Here is a 12,888-nt window from a genome sequence, read left to right on the forward strand (position 1 = left end):
ACAATTTCTTTTAACAAACATTTAGCAACAGTAGTGGCATCGGCCTTTTTACATGGAAAGGCTTCAATCCATCTAGAGAACACATCTACAATAACTAATGCATACTTGAATCCCATACACATAGGTAATTCAATAAAATCTATTTGTAAATGTACAAAAGGCCCCACTGGATTTGGGTGGGAGGCAGATTCTACTTTTTCAGTCTTACCCGGATTCATTGTCTGACAGGTAACACAATTTTCACAGATTTGTTTTGCAATTGCCGAAATACCTGGTGCATACCAAGTTGCCAAAATATAATCTGCCACCCCCTCTTTTCCCGCATGTGTGAATGTATGAACACATCGGGCAATCCATGGAAGTAAGGACTTGGGCGCCACCACGCGGCCGTCATGGTAAACCCATATTCCTTCTGCATTTTTATAACATTGATCCTTCATCCAGGTCACCACCTCCTCTGTACTGGCCTGTGTCTGAAAGGCCAGCACGTCATTAATAGTGGGTGGCGGGTCTGAGCAATTATTTTTCCTGAGTGGGAACAATGACACCTGCATCCCCCCTTTTGACAGAGCTGCTGACTAAGTTGCATTATCAGCTCTGGCTTTTCCAAGTGCTACCTCATTCGACTGGTCTGTATGTGCTTGGCATTTGATAATGGCAAGTTTCAAGGGGCATTGAATGGCTCGCAGGAGATTTTCCACTTGTTCTGCATTTTTGATAGTGGTTCCTGGAGAAGTCAGGTACCCGTGAATCTTCCAAATTTGTCCATAGTCATGTGATGCCCCAAAAGCATACCTGGAGTTGGTGTAGATATTAAATGTTTGTCCTTTAGCCAGAATACAGGCTCGAGTTAACGCAAACAATTCGGCTTGTTGGGCTGAAAAGGAGTCTGGAATAGAGGCTGTTTTGACAACATTAAACTGGGTTACAATTGCATAAGCCGCTCTAGGTTGGCCCCTATCATTTCGTAAGGCTGATCCGTCAACATAGTACACTAGATCAGGGTTACACATTGATACTTCTGTTAAATTGATACGTGGTTTAGTCACTAATTCGGTTACCATTTCACATGAATGGGGTTCGCCGTCTTCTTCCGTGGGGAATAGAGTGGCTGGGTTTAAGGTAGTACATCTTTTAATGATAAGGTTCGGATTTGATAACAGTTCAACTTCATACTTAGTGGCTCTTGCAGAAGTTAGGTGTTGGGTGGCACATTTAGTAAATAAAATCTCGACAGAGTGTGGGATATATAAATTGTTTGATGATTTAGAGTTATTGTCTGAGCCTGTTGTACAGGGTAATAAGCTACTGCCAACGAAGGAAGACATCCTGGTAGTCCGCGTGCCACTGGGTCTAGTTGGGCACTGAAATACGCTACCGGTCGCTGCCTGTCCCCATGTAACTGAGTCCAAACAGATTGTGCAAAACCCGACTTGTGATGAACAAATAAGTTGAATGTCTTTGTGTAATCTGGTAATCCCAAGGCTGGTGCTGAAGTGGGGGACTGCTTAAGACTCTGGAAAGCATTCCAGGATATTCATTCCAAATCCTTCTTTAAGCATTGTGAGAATGTAGTAGATTCATTCACAGCTCGTAGGTCTTGGACAAACCTCCATTTGTCACTATTGGGCTTCTGAACCGGAAGAATCAGTGTGTTACACAGACTTCTCATTTATGCTTATAGTGATTCACACATCACAGAATGTTAAGTATTTGTTTTATAATTTTATTAAAAGGCTTCCAAACCCAAGATTTTTCCAATACACCCAAAATGTTGATCAAGGAGAATCACCTGAAATATCTCAAAATCCCAATTCAAATATTGTACTGCCACTCTTTATCTAAAAAAACAAATCCTCTTACTGAGCTAGAAGCTTTGGCATCAAGATTTTACACCAAGGACAATGGGAGCGTACTCCCCCGGCCTGCAGCCTCGAGAGACCCACAAAGGCTTTTTTTTAAAAGGCATTACAACTTCCCAAGGCATTACAACTTCCCTTCCCTGTTCTTTATCTTACTCCTAGACTAAATTTATGTCTTTCAACCCAATGTAATCAATGATTGCGTGTCTTCTTTCGACAAGTAAGTGAGCGTGTCAAATAAATTCTCTTTTTTTTTTAACCGGGGCTATGTCGCAACAAACCTATCCTTTGTGCATTTCCGAGCTCCGTAACTTCTCATCTGAATAAATCCACACCTGCCTTTCTAACTTAAAATGTCTTAAACTTCCCACATACAGGACAACACTATGAAGGGTTAAAGAAACCTTCACTCTGTTTGAAAAAGTGGGTGGAGCTAAAACAAACAAGCAGTTGCACCACCTTTCCAAACAGGCTTCCAGACACATGAAAAAAAAAACAAAGACAGACATTCACAAAAGTCTCTCTTCATTCAACAAAGCTTTTTTTGTTGGCCAGCTTTATTTTTTTGAATCCATAAGTCACTATCAGGTTCTCTTTTTCTTTTACATATTGATTTACTTCCTCTGTTAATTTTATATGGGCTTGAAGAATCGGAACCCAGGCCTTTTCTATTACTTTCCTTTTTTTTTCTTTACCTCTTCTGCCTGGGTCTCTGTTTATAAGACACTCCTCTAGACATGGTTTTCTCTCTAAATTAAATGAACCATCGGGTGGAAATGGCCTGTTTTCACCCTTAGTCCACTTTACCCATTTTTTTTTGGTGGTCAATTCGAAGACTGACCACAATTCTGGAGCATTAAATAGGCTGGTGTGCCTTTTGTGGTGTTTTACTTGCTCCGGCACCCATTCTGGATGATTAAGATTTTCCACAGTTTCTGATCTCACAATCCTTTCGGCCAACGAGTTCTCTATGCCAACTTCTCCTGGCCGTTAAGTGGCCTGAAAAGGCTCTTAATTCGGGCTCAGTCTGGGTGTGTGAGAGATGTTGGCACAAACCAACCGCAGTTGATCAATCAGTTACTGTTTCTTTTCTCAATCAATCCTTGTTTTCCCGAATCACAATTTTCCCTAGTGACTCTTCCCGTTTCTCTAATTGCAATGTCGCACAAAGGTATTGAACACAACAGTATAACAAGGACAACTAGGACAAACAATATTCATGCGAGTATACAAATCATAGCCTTAAACTCTATCTAAACAAATAATCAATTCTCAGCCTGCGTTGTACGCCACTACAGACCGAGTCCTTAACTTATCCTAATAAAACTTATAAAACTTATGGTCCCATTACCTTAACTCTTATCACATAAGAACCTTCGATCGATTAGCGCTTTTTCCCCCTAATCTTATCACATTCGATCAACTAGTGCTCTTTTTACCTTTTCCTACTGAAACTTTCCCCGGGCTGTTTCGAGATTTTTCCAGAACCAGATCTCTTCTGCCTGCGAGCTGAGAAAGAAATGATCACAAAAAATAACTTGAGCTTTTAAATGTCGAGTCTCGTAGATTGCAGTACCTCCCCTGTGGACAACAGATTACATATGCGATTCAACAGTGAAGAAACCTCTTGTGAGCAAAAGACTCACCTTGTTTTGGCCACTGAAGCCTTTCACTGGAGAGGCACTATGCCTGTATCCGTTTTACTCACAGGTTAGAGAGTATGCATCTCGGTGGAACCTCCAAGAAGTAACTGTCGAAATCTCAATCTCCGATAAACGACTCAGACACCTTCAGCTCCGGCAGAAGTTTCTTTAATTTACTTGCTAGCAAGGGAAAGGTCACACTCAGTCAATGGCTAAGTGAACACCTTCGAAATGGTACAATTTCACGAGATATTTATACAGTAAAACCCAAGTTATGGCCTCTTCCTGTATTGGCTCTGTCTCGCAGTCAGTGAATACAGATAAAGAGTTAATTACTACATCCTTGTCCTGACATGGTTTCCAGATATTTGCTTTTGTCAGGGTTATTAGTTGGCCAGACGGCCATCACTCGATGAGAGCGTGGTAATGAGCTATTACCTGTCTTGCATTGTCTCAGGATTGTCCAGTTTCCTGGTCAGTTATCTTTTTGCATCAAATGGATGAGGTCTCTACAAGAGATAATGGCTGGTGGTTTGAGTACTTCGAAAAGGGTGGGGTGGAGTGGAACTGATGTCTTATAGACAATAGGAGAGCACCATGGGGGTTACTTGTCTCAGCACAACTTGCCTCCCAGCTGTATGGTGGCTATCAGCCATTTCAAGCCAGGTTTAGCTGTTTATGCAAACCGACTGCTTGTTGCAGAAATTCCTGGAAGGACCAGGACTCTATTTTGTTTTATATTAAAAAGGGCACAAAACTACAGTGTGGCACAGCTTAGATAAAAAGACATTTCCACATCTGTGCTGGTGCTAATGCTCCACATGAGCCTCCACCCACTCTATTTATTTCAACTCACCCTATCGCCATAGCCTTTTATTCATTTCTCCCCCATGTACAGGCAACTCGCGAATATCCGCACACGGATCCAATGGGAAGCCATTGTAAGGGGATTTAAAATTTCGGCCCAGGAATGCTTCGGGCCGGTGCGTTCGGTATCCTTTTGGCCCGGAAAGACATCGGGTTTTAACTTTATAATGTTAATCGCTCTAACGGAGAAATCGTTTACCCGGCATAGCCCAATCCCCGAGGGACCCGGATACACGAGAGTTGCCTGTATTTAAACTACTCCTTCAATGCATCTATGCTAATCGCCTCAACCATGCCATGTGGCAGCGAGTTCCACATTCTCCCCACCATCTGAGTAAAGAAGTAAAAAGTGTGTCAGCAGTGGCTCAGTTGGTAGCATTCCCATTTCTGATTCAAAAAGTGTGGGTTCAAGTCACAATAGGCCGACACTTCTGTGCAATACTGAGGGAGTGCTGCACTGGCACAGGTGCCGCCTTTCGGATAAGATGTTAAACCGAGGTCCTGTCTGCTCTCTCAGGTAGAAAGAAATTAAAGATATTAGTATTAGTTAAAAAAAATAGTACTGGAGAAATTAATGGGACTGAAAGCTGATAATTCCCCTGGATCTGATGGCCTGCATCGTAGGGTTTTGAAAGAGGTGCGTATAGAGATAGTGGATGCATTGGTTGTCATCTTCCAAAATTCCATAGATTCTAGAAAGGTCCCCTCGGATTAGAAGGTAGCAAGTGTAACCTCGCTATTTAAGAAAGGAGGGAGAGAGAAAATGGGAACTATAGACCAGTTAGCCTGACATCAGTATTAGGGAAAATGTTAGAATCTGCTATTAAGAATGTGGCAACAGGGCACTTAGAAAATAATAACAGGATTGGGCAGAGTCAACGCGGAGTTATGAAAGGGAAATCATGTTTGACAAATCTGTTAGTTTTTTTTTGAGATTGTAACTAGCAGAATAGATAAGGGAGATCCTTTGAATTCTTTATTGGATTTATTGGTGAAAGTTTTATATTTATGGCCTTATGTTTTGGTCTCACGCACAAGTGCTTCTGATAGAATGGATGGAAGTTGCTCACTTTACCATCTCCCCCGCCCTGCCCCACTGCACCAGTCTACATCAACCTTCCCACTGAATTCTGTGCATGTGTTGCAAAGCATTACTCTAGGCTCAATTTGCCCCGGTTATTTGCACCGTTTTTTTGGCGCGTGCCGCTTTTTTTTGGCCTAATTTATAATGTCCAAATTTCCCCCAAGACTGTGCGCCAGTGTAACTCAGTTAGTTATGATTTTTTTATGTTTGTTTTCTTTTAATCTCATTGGGGACGTAACCTGCCACCCGCGCCAATTCTGGCCATTTAAGCAAGTTTGGTCAGCTCCAATTTACTCCAGTTTTTCTCAGGACGGCGTATATGGCCGCTGTGGAAAAACCTCTGGGTAATTAAGAAAATCGCCGCAGGTTAGGAAATCAGCGCAGCAGATGCAGTTCCACGGCCCAGACAGCAGCAGCAGAGAGGGGAGAGAGAGGGGGGGATAGAGGGGGCGGGAGGCCTTTCGGTCAGGGATTGTAGTGGGTACTGGCATTGGGAGGCCCTCCGGCCAGGGATAGCCGTGGGTACTGGCACCGACATCGCTGAGGTGGGGGGGGGGGGGGCTGGGGAGTGGCATAAACACTTTAATAATTTAATGCTGGTGAGTTGCTGCAATGTGTAAGGTGCTTGTGCAGGTTGCTGTGAGCTGGCCAGAATGTGTTGTGGGTGTCACTTTCCAGCCTCAGCCCGCTGTGTGTCCCTGGTTACCCTGCCAACCTGCTCTTTTTGGCACAGATCTTGGGCTCCACCCCCAAAAGCTAAAGGACACGCTAGGAGGTGCCAAGATCAACAATTCAATCGGGGAAACTTGGGTGATTTTTTTTTGGCATCGTTGGGCCCCCAAAAAAACGGGTGTAACTCTTCAAGTACGCCAAAAAACAGCTTTGGGGAAAATTGAGCCCCTATAGGTCCTGGCCATTAACCGACAGCAATGTATAACAGTCCAGGGGGTATTGGTTATGAGGAGAGGCGTCTGCGGGGTGGAGCCTGATGTTTGTATTTCATTTTTTTGGGCTGGCGGCTGTTAATGTGCCTGTATTTTGCTTACAGGAAACTTGTGTCGATGCACGGGATACAGAGCCATCCTCGAGGGCTACAGCACCTTTGCAAAAGTAAGAAAATTCAAACCGCAGCGGGCAAATTTGGCTGGCAGTTTCCTGTCCAGTGAAGGCGTGTAGCAAAATGCAAAACCGAGTAAACATTGCAAGGGGGGCTTTCATTACTTCAGGCCAATTTATGGCAGTGTAGTTGTGTCACAGACACACGGGAGCGATTTTAACCGTACTTTCTCAGCAGAAACTTGGCGGGTGGGCAGTTAAAATCGCCCTGGTCCTTACCTGTCCGAAAGACGCCATGATCGCAACATCTGCAATTTTAACCTGCTCTCCTAAGCAGGCAGCAAGAATAGACACCCGGAGCCAACAGGGTCCTTCTTTGCACATGCATGTTGCAGCCCGATGACATCATTGAGACCCGACTATAATTTTAACTCAGGCCCGAGTGGAGAATCCAGCTGGAGTTAAAATCGGGGCCGTTGTCACGCAGTGGTCTGGACAAAGGCGTGGTCTCTGCAGAGCCTTCTTTATTCTGCGCACGCATAAGGGACCCAATAATTGAAAGTGAGACATATTTGAAATTAATGCTGGGCGACCCAGTCCTGCTGCTCCCCTGACCCGGGGCTCCGTCTCCTGACCCGGGGCCCCGCCCCCTTTTGGTTTCCTGACCCGGGGCTCCGCCTCCTGACCTGGGGCTCCGCACTCTGCTGGTTTCCTGACCCGGGGCTCCGCACTCTACTGGTTCCCTGACCCGGGGCTCCGCCTCCTGACCCGGGACTCCGCCCCCTTCCAGTTCCCTAACCCGGGGCTCCGCATTCTGCTGGTTCCCTGACCCGGAGCTCCGCCTCCTGACCCGGGGCTCCGCATTCTGCTGGTCCCCTGACCCGGCGCTCCGCCTCCTGACCCGGGGCTCTGCCCCCTGCTAGTTCCCTGACATGGGGCTCCACCCTCTGCTGGTTCCCTGACCCAGGGCTCTGCCTCCTGCCTCGGTGTCATATTTGACCCTGAAATTAACTTCCTACCACATACCCTCAGCGTAACTAAGATCGCCTATTTCCACCTCCGTAACATCGCCTTTCTCAGCCCTTTCCTCAGCTCATCCACTGCTGAAGCTCTCATCCATGCCTTTATTACCTCTAGACTTCAATACTCCAACGCACTCCTGTCTGGTCTCCCATATTCTACCCTACGTAAACTAGAGGTGATCCAAAACTCGGCTGCCCGTATCCTAACTCACACCAAGCCCCGCTCACCTATCATCCATGTGCTCGCCGACCTACATTGGCTCCCGGTTAAGGAATGTCTCGATTTCAAATTTCTCATCCTTATTTTCAAGTCCCTCCATGGCCATGCCACTCCTTATCTCTGTAATCCCCACCAGCCCCATAACCCCCAGAGATATCTGTGCTCCTCTAATGCTGCCCTTTTGAGAATCCCTGATTATAATCACTTAACCAATGATGTCCAGGAGCCAATGTTGCCTAGCCCCAATCTCCGGAACTCCCTGCCTAAACCTCTCTGCCTCTCTACATCTCTTTCCTCCTTCAAGACGCTCCTGAAAACATATCTCTTTGACCAAACATTTGATCACCTGAGCTAATTTCTCCTTATGCGGCTGGGTGTCAAATATTGTTTGTCTTATAATACTCCTGTGAAGCGCCTTGGGACGTCTCACTACATTAAAGGCACTATATAAGTGTAAGTTGTTGTTGTTGGTCTCCTGACCAGGAGCTCTGGCCTTTACTGGTATCTTGACATTAAGCTAATTATTGGAGCTGATTTAACTTCTTCTTAGGCAGTCCCTCAGTGTCGAGGATGACTTGCTTCCACATTAATACGAGTTCTCAGGTGACTGATGAGTCCGATGCGGGATCTACTGTCTCTGTCACGAGTGGGGCAGATAGTGGTTGGAGGGACAGGTGGATGGAGTGCTTGGGTTGTCATAAGCTCCGTCCGTTGTTTGCGCTTGGTTTCCGCGTGCTCTCCGGCGAAGAGACTCGAGGTGTTTGGCGCCTTCCCGGATGCTTCTCCTCCGCTTTGAGCGGTCTTGGGCCAGGGATTCCCAGGTGCCAGTGGGGATGTTGCACTTTATCAAGGAGGCTTTGAAGGTGATCTTGAAGCATTTCCTCTGCCCACCTGGGGCTCGCTTGCCATGTCGGAGCTCTGAGTGGAGCACTTATTTTGGGAGTCTAGTACCCAGAGACTTAACAGGGATTTTACACCCCGAGAGCAACAATATATTCTGCTGAAATCAGTTAATCTGAAAAATCATTTGAGATATAATTTACATTGGAACTTGTTTATGCAAAACTTGGGGCTAACCCGTGACTCGTGATAACAAGAGAATGGGGATGGGATAATGGGAATGGGAAATAATGGGAATAGGCATAATAGGAATGGGCATAATGGGAATGGGGATAATGGGAATGGAGATAATGGGAATGGAGATAATAAGAATGGGGATGATGGGAGGTGGGACAATCAAATATGCGAATAATGGCAGGGTGGATAATTTGGGATTGTGGATAATTGAGATTCCACTCTAGATCCTGAAGTGAGCTTCTGGTGATTTTGTCTCTTGCCCCCCTTTCCCCTGACTAATGCTTGGTTACAGGACCAGGGGAACTAAATGTACATAAGAACATAAGAATATAAGAACATAAGAATTAGGAACAGGAGTAGGCCATCCAGCCCCTCGAGCCTGCTCCGCCATTCAACAAGATCATGGCTGATCTGGCCGTGGACTCAGCTCCACTTACCCACCTGCTCCCCGTAACCCTTAATTCCCTTATTGGTTAAAAATCTATCTATCTGTGACTTGAATACATTCAATGAGCTAGCCTCAGCTGCTTCCTTGGGCAGAGAATTCCACAGATTCACAACCTTCTGGGAGAAGAAATTCCTTCTCAACTCGGTTTTAAATTGGCTCCCCCGGATTTTGAGGTTGTGCCCCCTAGTTCTAGTCTCCCCGACCAGTGGAAACAACCTCTCTGCCTCTATCTTGTCTATCCCTTTCATTATTTTAAATGTTTCCATAAGATCACCCCTCATCCATCTGAACTCCAACGAGTAAAGACCCAGTCTACTCAATCTATCATCATAAGGTAACCCCCTCATCTCCGGAATCAGCCTAGTGAATCGTCTCTGTACCCCCTCCAAAGCTAGTATATCCTTCCTTAAGTAAGGTGACCAAAACTGCACGCAGTACTCCAGGTGCGGCCTCCTGTACAGTTGCAGCAGGACCTCCCTGCTTTTGTACTCCATCCCTCTCGCAATGAAGGCCAACATTCCATTCGCCTTCCTGATTACCTGTGTTCCAGTATCGGCCCTAATTGGCTATTCCTCATGTGTGAACCTGGACAGTGCCTTTTAGCAGGTTATTCACTCCTGCCTTCACCCAACACTACAGAGTTATATAGTTTTACAAAGTATTTACAACACTGAAACAGGCCACTTGGGTCCAACAGAACCTGCCGATGTTTATGCTCCACTCAAGCCTCCTCACATCCTTATTCATCTCACCCCATCAGCATATCCTTCTATTCCTTTCTCCCTCATGTGTTTATCTAGAATCCCCTTAAATGCATCGATACTATTTGCCACAACTACTGCATGTGGCAGTGAGCAATGCTGCCTTTAAGCTCTCCAGGGATCCCGCACAGCCCCTTAAAGGGGCCGTGTGTCTTCCAAAGAAAATGACAGGGAACATTGGTAGCGTGTTTCGCATTCAGACCCCTCCGGGTAAAGAAGTTTCTCCTGAATTCCCGATTGGATTTATCAGTGACTAGCTTATATTTTTGGCCCCTAGTTGTGATCTCCCCTGCAAGAGGAAACATCTTCTCTATGTCTACTCTATCAAACACATACAGACCGCCTTAGTTTTCTCTTTTCAATAATGCACTTCTTCAAAATAGTGCTGTGGGATCTTTCACATCCATCTGAGAGGGCAGACGGAGCCTCGGTTTAACATCCCATCTGAAAGACGGCCTCTCTAGACAATGCAGCTCTCCCTCAGTGCTACACTGGATTGTCAGCCTATATTTTTGTGCTCAAGTTTCTGGAGTGGGACTTGAACCCACAAGCACAGCTGGCACCACATGAAGGTTTATGCGAGCAAAACATTCTTTACCAACGATAGAAGAGAAGCTGTCAAGATCACAGGCCCGGAGATGGCTCGTTCAGGTGGGCAGAACGATGTCCTTCCTTATCTGGACCTCTGTGTACCCCATTGTCAGGAAAGGCCCGAGAAGCTAAGGAGTAAATGAGCGACCTGGCTAGCCTGAGTGCCAGAGCTCCATTGATTTGGAGGATTTCAAGGGTACCAATAGGGCTGTGTGAGGCAATCCGACACCAGAAGGAATGAAAGGTGACTCAGAATGGTCAATAGAATTGAGGAGGTTTCTTTACATATTGTAAGTGGCCAGGATATTCCTCGGAGCTGCTCCCACTCCGTTGCTGTAACTTCAGCAGAAATGCAACAGAAACCTCCTGGAAAATCTGCCCCCTGGGTAAATTCACCTTCTGCACTGGCAGCTCTCTCGAGGCTTGGTGGCTCAAGTATCACCTCAGGAGTGAAGACTGAACTTCAGTGTCAAAACACTTGCCACGAATCTCTTGAAGGTTGCTAACTACGGTTCCAAGGTTAATAAATAATAAAAGGATGAAATCAGGACATACAACGAACAGGAAAAGCTGAACAGGTCGGGCTCTTTTCTCCAGAAAAGGGAAGACTGAGGGGTGACCTGATCGAGCCCGTAAAATTATGAATGGGCTCGATAGGGTAGACGTAGCGAAGAAGGCCATAATTTTCAGAGGTAGGAACGGGTGGGTTGGAGGCGTCGGTGTAGGAGTTGACAAAATGTGAACCCTGACCCCAAGCCGCCTCCAACCTGCCAACGTTCACCTTTAACTCAGGAGCGATAGGGGGGTCGATGGGCTGAAGCCTTTACTGTAACTGCAGGGGGCCGGGAATCCCAGGCCTCAGGCTTCCCGGTGGCTGCAATGAAGTGGGCTCAGCCTCGGGGAGTGATTCTTGTGGGCCAGGAGGAACAGGATTGCTTCCACCCTGCCCCACAAGCTACCCCGCCATCAGCCTGGCCCTCTCAGGGGTTGGGGTTCGGACCCACCCCCCACCCCCGCCATTTCCGGGGATCATGACTCAGCTCCGGGGTCAGGAATTGGACCCCTCCCTCCACGGATCTGACTCCCCCTCACCCCTCCAGGGTATCGGGCCCCTCCCACCTGGGCTTGGCTCCCCCACCCCCCATTCTGGGCCTAGCACTTATCTGCTCCTGTGGCCTCCCACTCTGCATTCCCTGCACGACTGGGAGCCAGCCTATCAATCAGGCTACACATCCGGCCGGGGAACCCGCCCTGACGTCGCTCGCACGCTGTGCAGTTAAAATACTGCAGCGGCCGGTAAACCCAACGTCTGGTTTTCCCGCCCTCCCTCGGGTTCCCCTGGTGAGACCCACCAAAATCCAGCCTGATATTCCTACTTATGGGTGAATCAAAAACTAAGGGCCATAAATATAAGATAGTCAATAATAAATTCAATCAGGAGTTCAGGAGAAATGTCTTTACCCAGAGGGTGGTTAGAACCCTCCTGGTAATCGCATGATACAATAATGGAGTTGGTAACTAATCGTAGCAATCAGTCTCGATTAATTTGTCGAAAACAGATCCAGACATTAGGTGAGGAAAACTCTGTGGTGGAGAGTGTTGGGACTCAGAGTCCAAAGTCCCCTGTTCCTCCCAAGCCTGCTACACTCACCATACGGCACGTCCCAAATTACTCAAATACTGCAGCTCAAAGTGTTATTTTATGAAGTAAATCTATCTCATTTGCATTTGAAGGAGTCAATACTAACTGCTTCCAGTGTCTTCCTAGAGAGCCTGTTCCATAGATTGAACACTCGCTCATTGAAATATTGTTTTCGTAAATCAATTGTGAATTTACCCCCTTTCAAGTGCGGGCCATATATTTATAATTCGTGTAAATACACGGTATGTACTCCGTACTGTTGGTTCACCTGTTCTATGGCTGTCTGTTGGTCAGCAGCCTGAGCATCAGCTATTATTTTCCAGTAAGCCTGCGTACATGGGTAAGACGACTTTGTCAGACCCCTGGACCTCACTATTTTGTACCTAGATATTGGGGTGGTTAAAGGTATACTCCAGTTTGTAGGGAACACAAGGACCACTTATGGGATGGTCAGTGATGCTGAACCCAAGTAGAATATGCAGTGTAATATCCAAAAATGTAACAGACTGGTCTGGAAAAGTATAGACCTTAAATGATGCTCCAGTATCTTAGTAGGTCAACACTGAGTGTGTTTACCAGAGGTGATAACCTGAGTAAAATGAATGGGGCAGAAAT

General features: G+C 46.3%; 1 protein-coding gene across 1 annotated transcript in view; it reads left to right on the top strand.

Annotated features, from left to right (window-relative positions):
* xdh (xanthine dehydrogenase) overlaps positions 1-12,888 on the top strand; it is a 178,034-nt gene that overhangs the window by 30,073 nt on the left and 135,073 nt on the right. The window contains exon 6 of the mRNA XM_070884265.1: positions 6,505-6,566. Within this exon, the coding sequence (XP_070740366.1) occupies positions 6,505-6,566 (62 nt within the window). The remainder of the gene's footprint in view (positions 1-6,504; positions 6,567-12,888) is intronic.

The sequence above is a fragment of the Pristiophorus japonicus genome, chromosome 7, assembly GCF_044704955.1.
Source record: "Pristiophorus japonicus isolate sPriJap1 chromosome 7, sPriJap1.hap1, whole genome shotgun sequence".
In the NCBI taxonomy this organism is placed as follows: Eukaryota; Metazoa; Chordata; class Chondrichthyes; family Pristiophoridae; genus Pristiophorus; species Pristiophorus japonicus.